Consider the following 18,719-nt stretch of genomic DNA (forward strand, 5'->3'; position numbering starts at 1 on the left):
GAACAAGTCTGTTAATCATTTTTCACTGGGAAGTGCCAAGAAGCAATGCTTTAGAAACTGTTGTTGTCCATCTCTTGCCTTCTGTTCATCAAAGTAGACAAGATCCAGATGTTATTTGTTGAGTCTTTACGGAGCTGCCAAATCTGCTGGTACCTAGCAGTTGCTGTTTTAATAGAACTGGTCAAATTCCCAGCGTTTTGGATATGKGAATTTATGCGATGGATTAGATCATTATCAGGTTACATTTTTTACCTGTTTATTGAACAAAAGATTATCTGTGTGTGACAGGTTTAAGGTTTTTCACTCTTTGTCATTCCCTTTAAAAATCGCTCACTTTCTCTTTCATCAAAGAATTGCAGACACTGTCAAGTTCAGAATCTGCACCTTAGCAGAATCAATGTTTATGTTAATATGGTGATGATTGAGACCCAAGATGGAGATTAAATGTGACACTACAGAAGTGAAAACATTGTTAAAATTCTCCAGGACCATAATACTGATATCTAATGTGCCAAAGTAAACTCTGTCTCTCGTGATCCTTCTTCATCAATCTATTCATGGGTTGACCCAGAAGTAGGGCTGCTGCGGGGTCAAAGGGTGCAACTGACCCAGGGCCCACCAACGACAATGTACCAAAGAAACCTTATTTAACGCTATAAAACATGGCAAAATGTATATATACATAAATGCAACATGTAAAGTGTTGATCCCATGAGCTGAAATAAGTTATCCCAGAAATGTTCCAAATGCACAAAAAACATTTCTCTAAAATGTTTAGTCTTTGCCAAGATACAGTTGAAGTCAGAAGTTTACTTAGACCTTAGCCAAATACATTTAAACTGTTTTTCACAATTCCTGATGTTACGTAAGCCTCTAGGAAGAGGGAACGCAACACCCTGCTWCAACTCAACTCCCCGTGGAGTGAAAGAGGTATGGGATTGTAGGTGCGAGCAAGGATGACAAAGGCAGAGATGGGTATCGTTTACAGGGGATTTATTCCGTCACACGGTAATTTTGGGGAAAGGGGGCTGGACGGAACCAAAGCAAAGAAAGTAAATGTCAAAGCCCCCTCTCCTACCTTACCTGTCTACCCATCTTAGCACCACCTGGTGCGCTAGCCAAAATACAGGGGGTGGTCTGCCCAGGTCTTACCTAGTGTGTATAGACAGTAAATACTAAGGGTTATGTATGCCCACAGGCCTCTTGCCTAAGCACTCCCTAGGTGCCATCCCCTTACCCCCTGGGAACAAATTAAACAGAATAATACAAACACTTTCTATAATCAAAAACAGTCCTTTTGTCATAGACATACCTTACCAAACTTTACCTCTGCGCAACAACCTACAGAGGACATACAAGAAGCTCTCTCTGAGCCACAACCAATACAGGATATAACAATACGCTCTTTCTAAGAAACAACCAACACAGGCTATCACCCTCAGCAACAATCACAGAACATAACCATCAGCTCTAGCTGAGAAACAACCAACACAGGATATCACCCTCAGCTCTCTTCTGAGCAACAGAACACTGGCTTATATAGCTGGAGAAGGAGTCTAATGGGATACAGCTGTATCCTGACGAGGGGGCGGGGTCAGCTCTCCAATCATCGATGTGGCCGACCAATCAGCTGCTTGGGGGGAATTTCAGGAAGCCATCCTGAAACACACATACAAAACCACAACACAGAAACTGGGGAACGTAACACCTGACATTTAATGCAAGTAAAAATTCCCTGTCTTAGGTTAGTTAGGATCACCACTTTATTTTAAGAATGTGAATTGTCAGAATAATAGTAGAGAGAATGATTTAGTTCAGCTATTTCCCATTCCCAGTGGGTCAGAAGTTTACATACATTCAATTAGTATTTGGTAGCATTGCCTTTAAATTGTTTAACTTGGGTCAAACTTTTCGGGTAGCCTTCCACAAATTCCCACAATAAGTTGGGTGAATTTTGGCCCATTCCTCCTGACAGAGCTGGTGTAATTGAGTCAGGTTTGTAGGCCTCCTTGCTCGCACATGCTTTTTCAGTTCTGCACACACATTTTATATAGGATTGAGGTCCTATAGGATTGAGGTCAGTACCTTGACTTTGTTGTCCTTAAGCCATTTTGCCACAACTTTGGAAGTATGCTTGAGGTCATTGTCCATTTGGAAGACTCATTTGCGACCAAGCTTTAACTTCCTGACTGAGTGAAGGAAAAGCAGCCAACAAATGCTCAGCCTATGTGGGAACTCCTTCAAGACTTTTGGAAAAGCATTCCAGGTGAAGCTGGTTGAGAGAATGCCAAGAGTGTGCAAAGCTGTCATCAGGTGTCATCAGGTGGATACTTTGAAAAATCAAAAATATATTTTGATTTGTTTGACACTTTTTTGGTTACTACATGATTCCTTATGTGATATTTAATAGTTTTGATGTCTTCACTATTATTGTACAATGTTGAAAATAGTAAAAATAAAGAAAAACCCTTGAATGAGTAGGTGTGTCCAAACTTGACTGGTATTGTATATACACTACCGTTCAAAGGTTTGGGGTCACTTAGAAATGTCCTTGTTTCTTCACTACCATAAGCCGCCACCAACGTAATTTTAGAGGATTTGGTAGTACGTCCAACCGGCCTCACAACCGCAGACCACGTGTAACCATGCCAGCCCAGAGCCTCCACATCCAGCTTCTTCACTTGCAGGATGGTCTGAGATGAGCCACCCAGACAGCTGATGAAACAGTGGGCTTGCACGATCAAAAAATGTCTGCACAAACTGTCAGAAACTCATCTGCATGCTCGTCGTCCTCACCAGGATCTTGACCTTACTGCAGTTCGACGTTGTAACCGACTTCAGTGGATAAATGTTAGCTTTTGATGGCCACTGGCATGCTGGAGAGGTGTGTTYTTCACAGATGAATCCCGGTTTCAACTGGCGTTGTGTGGGYGAGCAGTTTGCTGATGTCAATGTTGGGAACAGAGTGCTCCATGGTGGCGGTGGGGATATGGTATGGGCAGACAAAAGCTATGGACAACAAACACAATTGCATTTTATTGATGGATATTTGAATTGTTGTGTCATTCATCTTCCCCCATCACCTCACGTTTCAGCATAATAATGCACGCCCCCATGTCGCATGTTATTCCTGGAAGCTGAAAATGTCCCAGTTTTTCCATGGCCTGCATACTCACCAGACATGTCACCCATTGAGCATGTTTGGGATGCTCTGGATCAACATGTACGACAGCGTGTTCCAGTTCCCGTCAATATCCAGCAACTTTGCACAGCCATTGAAGAGGAGTGGGACAACATTCCACAGGCCACAATCAACAGCCTGATCAACTTTATGCGAAGGATATCTGTCGTGCTCCATGAGGCAAATGGTGGTCACACCAAATACTGACAGATTTTTTGATCCACGCCCCTACATTTTTTTTAAAGGTATCTGTGACCAACAGATGCATATCTGTTTTTCCAGTCATCCATAGATTCGAGTCTAATGAATTTATTTAAATTGACTGATTTCCTTATATGAACTGTAACTCAGTAAAATCTTTGAAATTGTTGCATGTTGCATTAATATTTTTGTTCAGTGTATACTATGATTAATTAAATCCTGGAATTCGTCTGAGCTTGTTTTGCTTATTTTATTAAGCTATGTACTGTACAGCTGTGTCTGTCGCTATGTCCTCTCTTTTTGCACAATGTATTCTGAGTTAGCCATGGATCTCAACACTGACACAGTCCTACAGCTCAGGGGCCTCTTGAGGGTCCTCCTTTTCAATGTACCATTATTTCATTTAATAATAGAGTAGCCTARCCTACCAAAAACAAAATGAATACATTTTTAAAATACATAAAACCATGTCTTAAATTCCAATTTCAACAAATCTGAGAATGAACCTGCTGCTGAATTAAATAAAAGACAGGTCATGCACCGTTGTCGATGATTTGTCCAGTCCGTTACTCAACAACCCTCTTGACTGCCCATCAGCCCCCTTGTACTACACACTGCTCAATGAAAAGTGATTTTTCTTTTGTTTTTGAGTTCCTCAATTAATTGATCATATAATTGATAATATGTACCAAAAAATTAAATATATATTTTTTAAACAGACATGAAACACTACTAAAATGTTCTTCCATCTGTGATTATATCAAATCAGAGAATAAACTGTCAATCGCCTGTGCTCAGAGCTTCGTCATTGCTAAGAAAATACTAAGAACTACTTTGTCATTACTAAGAAATAGAACAATATTGCCTTTATTCTTTCGTCGGCCAATTGAGAAGAACATGAAATCGACAAGGAGAAAATAGGCTAGTTGGCCAGATGTGTAGCCTATTTAGTAGAACACTCCACCAGGACATAAAGTAGGCCTATACAAGAAGCAGCCAATGACACCTTTTGTATATTTTAAACAGTCTAATAAATCCAKGTTTTGTGTTTAGGCAGGTATTAAGAAATATTAGGAAATGAAAAACTGTATTTTCGAAAGAATAGAATAGCATAGCCTATTCTGAGTTTAATGTAGCCTATTTTACTGTGATTATGGTTATGCAATGGCATATCCTTGTTTGTTATAGAATACAAGGCACTCTTATATTGCTGTGCCCTTATCACAGTAAAGTCAAATCTATTTTATTGTAAGAATATAATGAAATATAACACAATTGAAATTAAAAAAGTTGCCAGTGCGAAGTGAGATGATCTCGTGTCTGGAACGGTTAGCCTACTTTTCAGAAAGAGTGATAATTTGAAATGGGTTTCATGTGCTCAATTTCAGTGTTTAATGACAGTTTTTTCAGGGTTGTATACCTTAGAACCTCTTATTTTCGATAATATATAGAATTTCGGATTAGGTTCTGCCTGTTGTTTGGCAATGATCATTGCGCATTAATACATTTTTACCCCACGGTTCTTTTCTGGAGGTTGAATGTGTGCTATAGCCTAACACAGGGTTTCCAAAAATCATTCCTGGGGCTCTGGGTGCACGTTTTGGTTTTTGCCCTAGCACTACACAGCTGATTCAACTAACGAACTCATCATCAAGCTTTGATTATTTGAATCAGCAGTGTAGTGCTAGGACAAAAAACAAAATGTGCATGTGCATGGGCCAGACAGGCCCATGGAATTCAGTTCTTTGTGCTTGACTACAGAAAGCAATATCGAATTGGTGTGGATGTCTGCTTCTTACAGTGCCTTCAGAATGTCTACACACCCCTTGACTTTTTCCACATTTGGTTGTGTTACAGCCTAAATATAACATTTATTAAATTGAGATGTTTCTGTCACTGGCCTACACACAATACCCGTAATGTGAAAAGTGGATTCATGTTTTTAAATTAATTTAGAATGATTAATTAATTTAGAATAATTATACCCCTTTGTTATGGCAAGTCTAAATAAGTTCAGGAGTAAAAATATGATTAGTAAGTTGCATAATAAGTTACATGGACTCAAACTTGACACTAATGTACTTGTTCTCTTGCTCAGTTGTGCAGCGGGGCCTCGCACTCCTCTCTCTATTGTGGTTAGAGCCAGTTTGCTCTGTTCTGTGAAGGGAGTAGTACGAGATCTTCAGTTTCTTGGCAATTTCCCGCATGGAATAGCCTTCATTTCTCAGAACAAGAATAGACTGACGAGTTTCAGAAGAAAGTTATTTGTTTCTGGCCATTTTGAGCCTGTAATCCAACCCACAAATCCTGATGCTCCAGATACTCAACAATCTAAAGAAGGCCAGGTTTATTGCTTCTTTAATCAGGACACAGTTTTCAGCTGTGCTAACATAATTGTGAAAGGGTTTCTAATGATCAATAAGCCTTTTAAAATGATAAACTTGGATTAGCTAACACAACGTGCCATTGGAACACAGGAGTGATGGTTGCTGATAATGGGCCTCTGTCACGCCTGCTCTCGCTCCTCCCCCCTGGCGCTCGGGGGCGCCAGGCTCCCCAGCATTGCGCACCCCTGCCATCGTCATTACGCACACCCCCCCCCCCCCCCCCCATCACGCGTGACAGCGATTAAAGGACTCACCTGGAGTCAATCACCTCTGTCATTACCTTCCCTATATATGTCTGGTTCCCCGCTCTGTTCCCTACTTCTGCTTTAATGTTTGTATGTCTTTGTATACCCATGTGCTGACGGTGTTCCTGTCCTGTACCTGTCTTTTCTGCATTAAATGTACCTGCTTCTCATCTCCAGCATCTGTCTTTACAGGCCTCTGTACACCTATGTAGATATTCCATTAAAAATCAGCTGTTTCCAGCTATAATATACATTTACAATATTAATATTGTCTACAATGTATTTCTGATCAATTTGATGTTATTTTAATGGACAAWWWWWWWTKGGCTTTTCTTTAAAAAAGGACATTTCTAAGTGACCCCAAACCTTTGAACGGTAGTGTATATACAGTACCAGTCAAAAGTTTGGACACACCTACTCATTCAAGGGATTTTCTTTATTTTTACTATTTTCAACATTGTACAATAATAGTGAAGACATCAAAACTATKTAATATCACATAAGGAATCATGTAGTAACCAAAAAAGTGTCAAACAAATCAAAGATATATTGATTTGTTACAGTTTTTGCGACTGCACTTGAAGAAACTTTCAATGTTCTTGAAATTTTCCGGATTGACTGGCCTTTAAGTCTTTCAAGTAATGATGGACTGTCGTTTTTCTTTGTTGATTTGAGCTGTTCTTGCCATAATATGGACTTGGTCTTTTACCAAATAGGAATATCTTCTGTATACCATCCCTACCTTGTCACAACACAACTGATTGGCTCAAGCGCATTAAGAAGGAAATAAATTCCACAAATGTGACCCGATTCAAAAAACTAGGTGTATGTCGCATGTCACGACTTAACAGGAGCACCATGTGAATGTAAAAAATATATATATATTTGTCAAAATGTGTTTTTTGGCAGAAATACCTTCTTGAACATGTCAGCTTTCATGTGCCTTCATAACAAACTGTTATGCCATCTGTAAATAAAAATAAAATTGTTAAATTAAGAGCATTGTTGGTTAAGCCACAGAAAAAGTTAGAAACCTTCCCACTAGCCATGATTGGCTGAGATAATTAGTGGGCTGGACATGCCGAGAGAGGAGTTCGGATTGGTCTGCCATAGAGCTTGTCAGTCTGTGTTGGTAATCCTGTCGAACACTGCTTTTAAAAAAAAAATGTATTGTGTTGTGGAATCAGTGGAATTAGAGTATGATAGCTAAAGAGATGGAGGACACACCTGTTTCCGGATTTCATCTTCAAACTAAGGGCAACCGTGGCATGGCATTTCTGACAGGGAGACGCGTTCATGCACGATGTATACAGGTAAGATAGTCTAGCGTTAGCTAGCTAACGTTACATTTTCAGATATTACAAGTTTTCTAATTTTGACAGAAAGTGGTTTCATTTCAAGCTAACGTTAGCTGGCTGGCTGGCTGCCTAGCTGATATTATTCCCAGAGCCGTTTGCTGTTCTAGTTAGAGCCTAATGTTAGCTCGCTAAAAGTGAACATGGTTGGTTAGCTCCCAGCACTGTGGCATTGTTGGCACTGTTCATTGTTGTTTGACTAGCTAACGTTAGCTCTCTGGCTTGTTAGGTAATGCGTTATGTGACATGTGTGAACTTACACTTTGTTTACTTAGCTAGGTACATTGTTTACCTAGCTAGCAAGCTATATGTCTTAAGCTAAAGTGTACTGTTAGCTAGCTAGCTAACGTTAGCTGGCTGGCTTCCTTGCTGATGTTATTATTCGTCTCCCAGAGCCTTGTGCTGTTCTAGTTAGAGCCTAATGTTAGCTAGAAAACATTGAACATTGTTGGTTAGCTCCCAGCACTGTGGCATTTTTGGCCCTTTTTATTGTTTAACTAGCTAACGTTGGCTGGCTGGCTCGTTAGCTAACGTTACGTGACGTGTGTACAACACCCGTTGAATATGCCTGGTGTCTGTAAACGTCTGCAAAAAATCATAATGAAAAAGTTGCCAGCGGAGCTGGTTAGGCTGTTTTCATGTTATCCAGAGGTAAACAAATCATCGGCTAGAGCATCAAGTGTGCGCTGCGAGAGCGAAACGTGATGAGTGGGGCTAAAGCTTAGGGTGAGGGTGTGAACGATGCTGAAATGGTGTAGACAAAGAAATGCTCTTCACTAGATAGCAAAACATTCAAAGGCGATTTTCTCAAAAGTGAGTTTACAAGTTCATAAAATTTCAAAGCAGAAATACTTTCCCATTGCTCCTCAAATGCAATGTATGATAAACCTTTTTGTAGCTCTGAATCTCTATTTTTATATAATGTAAAAAACACAATTTCAAATTTTGCYACGTAAGACCGAATCCAGGTGGTGAGTCACAAATTAATTTATAACAAGGCACACCAGTAAAATGAAATGCATTCCAGGTGACTACATCATGACTGGTACTGTAGATTACTGTACCAGTACTGGTACTGTAGATTATATATATATATATAAATATAATACACTCCTGCAGTACATTGTGCATTATAGTACTGTATCTTGCCAATACTACTTTTAAAATGGACTCGTTTAAAGAACCATGATGTTTGAGAGAGCTTTTCCTTTAAGGACAAACGTTAAGTGCTTGTCATTCAGCTGTGGTTGTTTACATTAGCATTCCTTGATTGCCGGGAGAAATCACTGTGCCAAAAAGTTTGAAGTGAATTATGGGTTGACTCACCTTCTGAGGTTTTACAGTCAGTTTTGCAGACTTGGTCCCTCTAGCCAATACATTTCACTCCAATTGTTAATGGATCGGACAGGTGCTGAAGATGGCTGAGAGTTTTTCACATCGGGTCCCCAATTACGTCTGGATTCACCACATGGACCATCTAAACGAGAGGGGAGTGTGAGAGAAGGCATGGGAAATTATCAATCAAGCAATAAGTCCCAGTATGGTGAACTTAAATCTTTCACAATGTCACTTTTAATTTGAATCTTTTTGTTTTAAAACCCACGTTCCTCTGTGCAAGATAAATATTTTTCAGTGACAGCTGGTACAGTCTTTTTTCTCTCTGTGACGTTTTCACTGGCACCTGACCCAATGTTTTTACCAGTTTGTGACCCATACGGGTTGAGCAGGATTCAGAGAGGACATACAGAGTGCACTTCGAGAATGTCTTTCCCACTGAGCTAAAATGCATAGCCCCATTGCAAATGCCCTTTGATGCATGCAACCCAGCTGGGAAAACACCTTTCCTGCCTCTCCTTAATTAGAACAAGCATGGCATATTATTTGAGCTAAGATCTGTGAAGACCTTATGTTGGCGGCTGACGGTACACATACTGTACATGTTCCTAATGTGCCCCAAACTGAATGTAAAAGCCTTAGATATTAGCCTATGGCTTAGAATAATTGATTAATGTGGGTTAAAGCATCTCCAATTCCATTTCTGGCTGGTTATTTGAAAGCCTACTCAAATATGGTAGCTGTTGCAATGAATTAATATTTGTGATGTTTGTTGGACATTTCCTCTCCTGATGATGTCAGTGATTATTTGATGAATGGGTTTTCCTCCCATACAGAGACAATGTTGAGCTTTGTGGATGATATCCTGTCTGGGGCCAAGTCTCCATGTGTGATGCTTGGGGATATCCCTGACCTCCTGACCTCCTCCGTCAGCATGATCATTCGCTGCCTGGAGCCAGACACCACTTACATGTAAGTTACTGTACCATTAGCAATGGGTGTTTATCTCTTGTGTTACAAAAGGAAAATACTACATCATCATTATCACCACTCAGATAAYATGTCAAATATACAGTACATAACTAACTTGTAAATGCATTGCTTGCCTCCTTCAAGCTTGATTTAGCAAGCAGTGACTTGAATGTAAGATATTTTAGAAAAAGACCACAACAAAAAAGTGAAAAAGGAAAATGTGAAAATGATTCATTTGAGGAATTGCACAATATGAAGATGGGTTACTGGATCATGTCAAACTAGCTAGCAAATCTTCTGTGAGTAAAGACAGAACCTGGATAAGCATATTTCCTATAACTTATACTGTATTGCAACTCTGCTGTCTATTGCGCTGAGGGAAGCCCTGTCCTTGGCCTAAGCCAACTTCCCTGGATGTTCCATGGATGTGTAAGTCATGTAGGTGTTATCCAATGGAGAAACAGTCTACATGAAGGGAACAACAACCCGTTTGGGAAGGGGAGAGCCTGGAATCACTCCTCAGTCATGTGCATGTACTACTTTAAGACAAGTGTTTTAAATATGGTTCAGACAGCTGGGGAAGTAGCTCATACTTTGGAACAGCTTGAAAGTGCGTCAACAGAGCACTTAATGTTAATAGCAGAAACAAGAATCATAAGATCAAGAGATTAGGTGCACAGACAAACATGACAAAGACGACCTTGTCCTTGACAAAATGTGCACTATTTGGGATGTTATTTCAATATACATATTTGTCTTTTTTTTTATCACAAATACGTAAAATTCAACATTTACGCTGGAAGTACAGTTGAAGTCGGAAGTTTACATACACTTAGGTTGGAGTCATTAAAACTTGTTTTTCAACCACTCCACAAATTTCTTGTTAACAAACTATAGTTTCGGCAACTTTCATGCACAATCTACTTTGTGCATGACACAAGTAATTTTTCCAACAATTGTTAAACAGACAGATTATTATTTATTTTATTTTTAAAAAATGTTATCCCCTTTTCTCGTGGTATCCAATCGCTAGTAATTACTATCTTGTCTCATCGCTACAACTCCCGTACGGGCTCGGGAGAGACGAAGGTCGAAAGCCATGCGTCCTCCGAAGCACAACCCAACCAAGCCGCACTGCTTCTTAACACAGCGCGCCTCCAACCCGGAAGCCAGCCGCACCAATGTATCGGAGGAAACACCGTGCACCCGCCCCCCTCGGTTAGCGCGCACTGCGCCCGGCCCGCCACTGGAGTCGCTGGAGCGCGATGAGACAAGGATATCCCTACCGGCCAAACCCTCCCTAACCCGGACGACGCTAGGCCAATTGTGCCGTACCTCCCGGTCGCGGCCGGCTGCAACAGAGCTTGGGCGCGAACCCAGAGACTCTGGTGGCGCAGCTAGCAGTGCTCTAGACCACTGCGCCACCCGGGAGGCCAACAGACAGATTATTTAACTTATAACTCAATGTATCACAATTCCAGTGGGTCAGAAGTTTACATATACTAAGTTGACTGTGCATTTAAACAGCTTCGAAAATTCCAGAAAATGATGTCATAATTTTAGAAGCTTCTGATAGGCTAATTGACATAATTTCAGTCAATTGGAGGTGTACCTGTGGATGTATTTCAAGGCCTACCTTCAAACTCTGTGCCTCTTTGCTTGACATCATGGGAAAATCAAAAGAAATCAGCCAAGACGTCAGAAAAACTATTGTAGACCTCCACAAATCTGGTTCATCCTTGGAAGCAATTTCCAAACGCCTGAAGGTACCACGTTCATCTGTACAAACAATAGTACGCAAGTATAAACACCATGGGACCACGCAGCCGTCATACCACTCAGTAAGGAGACGCGTTCTGTCTCCTAGAGATGAACGTACTTTGGTGCGAAAAGTGCGAATCAATCCCAGAACAACAGCAAAGGACCTTGTGAAGAGAAGACGCTGGAGGAAACAGGTACAAAAGTATCTATATCCACAGTAAAACGAGTCCTATATCGACATAACCTGAAAGGCCTCTCAGCAAGCAAGAAGCCACTGCTCCAAAACCGCCATAAAAAGCCAGACTACKGTTTGCAACTGCACATGGGGACAAAGATCCTACTTTTTGGAGAAATGTCCTCTGGTCTGATGGAACAAAATAAAACTGTTTGGCCATAATGACCATCGTTAAAGGGTGACGCTTGCAAGCTGAAGAACACTATCCCAACTGTGAAGCACGGGGGTGGCAGCATCATGTTGTGGGGGTGCTTTGCTGCAGGAGGGACTGGTGCACTTCACAAAAATAGATGGCATCATGAGGCAGGAAATTTATGTGGATATATTGAAGCAACATCTCAAGACATCMGTCAGGAAGTTAAAGCTTGGTTGCAAATGGGTCTTCCAAATGGACAATGACCCCAAGCATACTTCCAAAGTTGTGGCAAAATGGCTTAAGGACAACAAAGTCAAGGTATTGGAGTGGCCATCACAAAGCCCTGACCTCAAWCCTATAGAACATTTGGGCCAAAAAGAATGGGCCAAAAATCACCCAACTTATTGTGGGAAGYTTATGGAAGGCTACCCGAAACGTTTGACTCAAGTTAAACAATTTAAAGACAATGCTACCAAATACTAATTGAGTGTGTAAACCTCTGACCCACTGGGAATGTGATGAAAGAAATAAAAGCTGAAATAAATCACCCTACTATTATTCTGACATTTCACATTCTTAAAATAAAGTGGTGATCCTAACTGACCTAAGACAGGGAATTTTTACTTTGGATTAAATGTCAGGAATTGTGAAAAACTGAGTTTCAATGTATTTGCCTAAGGTGAATGTAAACTTCTGACTTCAACTGTATATCATAATGACTTTTGTTCATAAGCAAAATGATAAACCTCCTAACAAACTATTTGGGAGGTCTTGTGTATTTTAAGTGAGGTCATTGCCAGGTGTAATGACAGTAGTTTATGGTTATTCTTTTCCTGTGTTACTGGACATTACAGTGTGTTTTGCTCCTGTGGCTGTAATAACGTAAGATGATATTGTGGTGATGTAGACCCATCTGAGGTCAATGTTGTGCTGCCTGGTGGCCATTGTGTTTTTAATTAATGTCCGCATGGAACGCTTGACTCTGTGTTTAAGGTCAATCGGTGTAATGAATTGTGCCATGCTCTAAGAGTTAAAAGTTCCATCGGCTCCCCTCCACCTTCCCTCCTTCCTCTACTACTCATACTCTCCTCCCTTCCTCATCAGACAGCCTGCTACACATGTAGCCACTTACCTAACACATGCACCGTAAATGGGGTAGCCATACTGAAAAGATTACACACAGGATGGAAGGGGGAAAAACTCTCATCTTGAGCATGTTGTCTTTTCAAATGGTTCTGATGTATAGCAATAGGAATAACCCAAGCAAAAACAGGACATCAACAAGCTGCTCCCAAACATTTTAAACCTGCATAAGGAAATTGATTATATCATAGTTCATGTGGGATTCAATGACATTATGAAGGGCAGCTCAGAACAGATGAAGAAATATTTTAAAGAACACCAACAAACACCCCATAATATCTGGCCCTGTACGCTCCCTAAATCGTGGCATTGAACACTTCAGCAGACTTTTAGCCCTCCGTAACTGGCTACTTGACTATTGCAGCTCTGTGGGTATAACATTTGTTGACAATTTTGATACCTTCTTGAAACAAAGCTCATTATAAGGAGGATGGGATCCACCCAAATCATTTGTGTTCCTGGATCTTTTCACAGCATTATAAGGCTGCGTTGAGACTATGACTTATCAATGACCCAAACCCAGCTCAGTTAATCCCTAMCTGTCACGTGCCCTACCTGTCAGCCTCAGGCAAACCGGCATTAGTTGTAAAAACACTGCCACTTAGTGTCATTCAAATGTACTTTTTATTATGTTGTATTGACTTTTTATTTAATAAAAAAACAAACATTTATTACTTATCTTTGACCATCATTCTATCTCCCACACAGCAACTCCACTCCCACTTGTCTCCAATTCCACATACCAACCCTCAGCTTCCCTCAGCCCATCCCATCTATCTCTGCTGGCCACTCACTTCGGGTTCCTACACATATCTTTCAACTATGCTGTGATGTTTAACGTACAATTTCAATCTGTCTAATCGAATAGAATCCACACATTGTGAGTTGAAGATAAATACTTTTACTAAGAGTATTAGTAATTGACTGACCCGATCTCTCCAGATCTCCTAACAGTACTATCTCTAGGGTCAATTTTAGATCAATGCTATGCATTTTCAGCCATTCCTGAACCTGAGACCAGAAACGGGCTACATGAGGGCAATACCAAAATAAATGGTCTATTGATTCTGTATCCTCACAACAAAATCTGCAGAGTTTCGATGATTTTATGCACCAAATATTCAACATTTTGTTGGTGGCAAGAATTCTAAATAATAATTTTAGCTGAAAGCATGAAGTCTTGAATCTTGCGTTGTTTTATATATCAAGTCATAATCGGTACATCAAAAATCTCCTCCCAAATATTTTGCAATCTGTATGGCACAGTTGTCAACATCCTGGTCCTCAAATGAAACTGGTATACTTATACTCCTATTTATGCTATTTTTAATTCCTCCGCCAGTTTTGATCCTTTATATTGGGCAGACAGACCAGTTCCCTACCTCCTCCCGCTGCCACCTGCCTCCTCCATTTTTGGGGTAATGCTGTAATCAATTGGTTKTATTCTTGGATTGAGCAGACATTTCTGTACAATTCTGATAACTCCAYGAAGGACATAACTCTACCATTCCAATTTACAATATCATTTAATAACAAAATACCCTCTTCAAACATCTTTCCCATAAATGCAGCTATTTTATCAACCAGCATATTTGAGTTCAGCCGTAATATTTGTTCTATCTTTTCAGTTGGGATGAAATTGAAATTGTAGCCAGCTCTGCAATGCTTGTTTGAAAAAGAGAGATACTTTGAAAAAAGTATCATTTTCAATTAATCAAAAATGAGACATGGCAAAGGCAAAAAGGCAATTTTTWAACAATGGATGAGCTTTTCTTAGTAATCTACTTGAGAACCATTTAAGGTTCAAATAAAACTTTTGAATGAGTGAAGCTTTAAGAGAGAGGTTTAGTGCTTTTATATTTAATAATCTCAACCCACTCAATTCATATTCATTATATAGATGGGCACGTTTTATTTTGTCTGGTTTAGCGTCCCAGATAAAGCAAAATATTTTTTTGCTCATATGATTTGAAAAATGAATCATCAGGAGCAAGCAGAGCCATAAGTAAGTGAGTAAACTGAGATGACTAAGGATTTTATCAGGGACATTTTTCCATAAATAGACAGGTATTTACCCCTCTGTGTGGTTGCAGGGTCTTGTCTATTTTTACAAGTTTTCTATTGAAATTCATTGTGGAGAGCTTATTTATATATTATATGATATGAATACCGAGTATGTCTACTTCACCATCAGCCCGATTTATAGGTAAACTGCAGGGTAATGTAAAAGTTGTATTTTTTAAGGATCCAATACGTAATATTATACACGTATCATAATTAGGTTTTAGTCCAGAGAGTACAGAAAAGTTATCTAGATCTTCAATGAGCTATTGCAGGGATCTAGCTTGTGGACTTAATATAAAACTTGAGTCATCGGCATACATGGACACCTTTGTTTTTAAGCCTTGGATTTCTAATCCTCTAATGTTGTTATTGGATCAGATTTTAATAGCTAGCATTTCGATGGCCATAACGAATAGATATGTTGACAGCGGACCCCCTTGTTTAACTCCTCTTGACAATTCAAAACTCTCTGAGAAGTAGACGTTATTTACTATTTTACACCTGGTGTTGCTATACATTATTTTTACCCATTTTATAAGAGAATTACCGAAATTGAAAAAATCCAGGCATGTATAAATAAAATGAATTCCTAGTTTAGCAACTGCCTTTTCAAAATCCGCTATAAACACCATTCCTGGCTTATGTGTTTCATGATGTTCTWTTATTTCTAGTAGTTGTCATATATTATCTCAATGTATCGTCCATGTAAAAAACCTGTCTGATCAGGATGAACAATACCTGGTAAAACCCTTTTAATTCTGAGTGCTATGCATTTTGCTAGTATTTTTGCATCACAACATTGAAGTGTAAGGGGCCTCCAGTTTTTTAGATAGAATGGGTCTTTATATTTGCCACCTGAGTTTTGTTTTAGTAATAGAGAAATCAGATCTTCCTGCTGAGTACCTGACAGACTACCATTTCTATAGGAGTAGTTTAAACAATCTAACAATGGAGCTTTTAGTATATCAAAAAACACTTGCTATACCTCTACTGGTATGCCATCAAACCCTGGGGGTTTTCCAGACTGAAAGGAWTTAATAGCCTCAAAGGTGTTCCTCTGTAATTTGGCCTTCGCACTGATCTTTCTGTACATTTTTTTAATTTTCCATTTTTTATATTATTTGGAAAGAATTCCTTACCATAATCTTCAGTGGGAAAGGATGAGACGGAAAATATATCATCTGCCTAAAATAATTTGCTTCCTCTTTTAAAATATCATCCGGAGAATCATAGATGACTCMGTCTTCAGTAATGAGTTTCTGCAAATTCTTTTTGTTAGCATTCCTGTATTGGAGATTCAGGAAAAATTTTGTGCATTTTTCTCCATATTCCATCCAGTTTGCTTTATTTTAGTAATAGATTACATTAGATCATTCTTGAATAAGTTCCTCAAGTTCTTTTTGTTTTCCCTCTAACTTATTTTGTATCTCTGTAGTATTGTTTTTATTGCTGTCTACCTGCACTATTAGTTCATGGATTTCCCTTATTAGTCTTGTCTATATAACCAGAAACKGCTTTTTTTTTATTGATGAATATTGAATTGAATGACCCCTGAAGGTACATTTAAAGGTATCCCAAATAATAAGGGGATTTGCTGAAACTATATTATACTGGAAAAATTCAGTTATAAATGATTTTGTCTTAGTTAAAAATAAGTTGTCCTCCAGTAAACTTTGATTACATTTCTAATATCCCCGTCCATGTGGAAAATCTATGAGTTATGTGAATGCCAATTAGATGATGATCGCATTCTGTCTCCTATTAAAACTTTTTAAACCTTTGATTCAAGAGAGAAAGAGACAAGAAAGTAGTCAAGACAACTAGCTTGATTAAGTCTCCTCCATGTACTGTATATCTCACTAGGTCAGAGTTTTTTAGTCTCCAAATATCCACAATGTGTCCATAATATTTGTGATTTCCTTAAGGGCACGGTGATAGTTTGTAGAGCGATTACCTTTGCGGTCCATTAAGGTACTTAACACTGCGTTATAGTCTCCTACCATAATGATTAGATCATTTGTTGCCCTTTAAGTTCAATAAATTGGTATAAATGTTTTCGAAGAAGTGTGGATCATCCTGATTTGGACCATATAGATTAATGAGCCAAATGTCTTTTTCGTCCACTTTCATATTCAAAGGGTCCACCTTCCTTGCGAATCATTCCTGACTATATGCACATTCAGATCGACATTTTTGTTAATTAATATCACCACACCCTTTGAGTTCCATTGTCCATAACAGAAAATTATTTCACCACCCCATTCCTTTTTCCACRCAACTTCATCTAAGTATGGAGTGAGTTTCCTGTAAACAGTATATGTTATATTCCTTTTCGTTTAGCCATGTAAAGACTGACCTTCTTTTTTTATAATCTGCTAAACCGTTACAATTATAACTGGCTATACTTATTTCACCCCTTACCATAACTAGATACTATTCTCAGTCTAAACTGACCATAATTAGTGCTTGTAAAGTTACTGCCATCAGAGGTATTGTGAAGGTCAAAACTAGAGCTTTCAAATGTCTGATATTTACAATTCAAGAAATAGGTTCTAGCAATATTTGTTTTATTCCCTTGCCTGTTTGCCAATGCCACAGATGTTAGAAAATTGAGACAAGATATTATGTGTGTAGCAAATCTGAGTAGGTTGATGTGTATGATATTGGATGTGATATAGTGAGTGTAACGATGTCTGTATAAGAGTAAGACTATAATGTGTGATGTCCAAATAAATAATAACTCTGCCAATTTGCATGGTTGAGCGTCTATGTGTGTAACATGTAGTGCGTATAGCCTTAATATTCATGATAATTGTAATCCATATCGTATCACCATTATAATTGCATCATAATTACCTTTAACATAATTGAAAAACACATCCCAGCATTTCCATAGCAATTGACGTTTCACATGATCATGGACAAGACCTTGCATTACTCTAGAGACGGCTTCACTACAGTACAAATGTATTCCGTACAATATGTTATTATTCCCCAATGCCCCTATTCTGATATCTTCCCCTTGCTTGTTGTAAACATATATAAACTTGTAGACAAATACATAAAAAAGATAGACAAACAATAAACACATTAAATTATAAAACACATTAAATTATAAAACAGTTCTCGACAATAGAGAGAAAAGTGAGAGAAGAGAGCGAGATCAGGTGTGTGTATGTATAAGTCTGTATGTGTAAGCAAGCATGTAATTGAGTATGTTTGTGTTCATATCCACTTCATAATGTTCAGATAGTTTTACAGTTCCCATACCTTCTTTTTTTCGTAACCAGAAGTCCCTGTACAATTTAGTACAGCCACGGTTTTTGGAGCTGTCTCGGAATAGCTGTCCATCTATAAAGAGTTTGTCCATAATGATAAAGGCACACTTACCGTTCTTCCTTTATTGTCTTTGTACCAGATAGTCTCTTACGGCGTTCGTTTATCTCCCTTGGAAATTGGTCATTGAGACCGAATTTGGTCCCTTAAATGAAATGCTGGGCAGAAAGTTGTGGTGCAATGAATCACAAAACTCATGGTTCGGATCGGATCACGATTTTGAGTCATGGATCGGATCATTTTTTGGATGAGCAAAGAAAGAAATTAGACAAATATAACTTTGCTTTCCATTTATTACTGAAAGAACACTTAAAGCAAAGAACTTTTACAGTTTTAAATAAAATATTAAAATAAAATATTAAATTCTC

The 18,719-nt window shown here is 38.9% G+C and overlaps 1 protein-coding gene across 8 annotated transcripts in view; it reads left to right on the forward strand.

The window, feature by feature from the left end:
* The window catches only part of LOC111957288 (astrotactin-1), a 247,681-nt gene that overhangs the window by 211,946 nt on the left and 17,016 nt on the right, over nucleotides 1–18,719 (forward strand). For all 8 annotated transcript variants that reach the window (XM_070436721.1, XM_023978078.2, XM_023978080.2 and 5 more), the window contains exon 20: nucleotides 9,541–9,676. In XM_070436721.1, coding sequence (XP_070292822.1) covers nucleotides 9,541–9,676 — 136 coding nt within the window. The remainder of the gene's footprint in view (nucleotides 1–9,540; nucleotides 9,677–18,719) is intronic.

The sequence above is a fragment of the Salvelinus sp. IW2-2015 genome, linkage group LG32 (assembly GCF_002910315.2).
Source record: "Salvelinus sp. IW2-2015 linkage group LG32, ASM291031v2, whole genome shotgun sequence".
Classification (NCBI taxonomy): Eukaryota; Metazoa; Chordata; class Actinopteri; order Salmoniformes; family Salmonidae; genus Salvelinus; species Salvelinus sp. IW2-2015.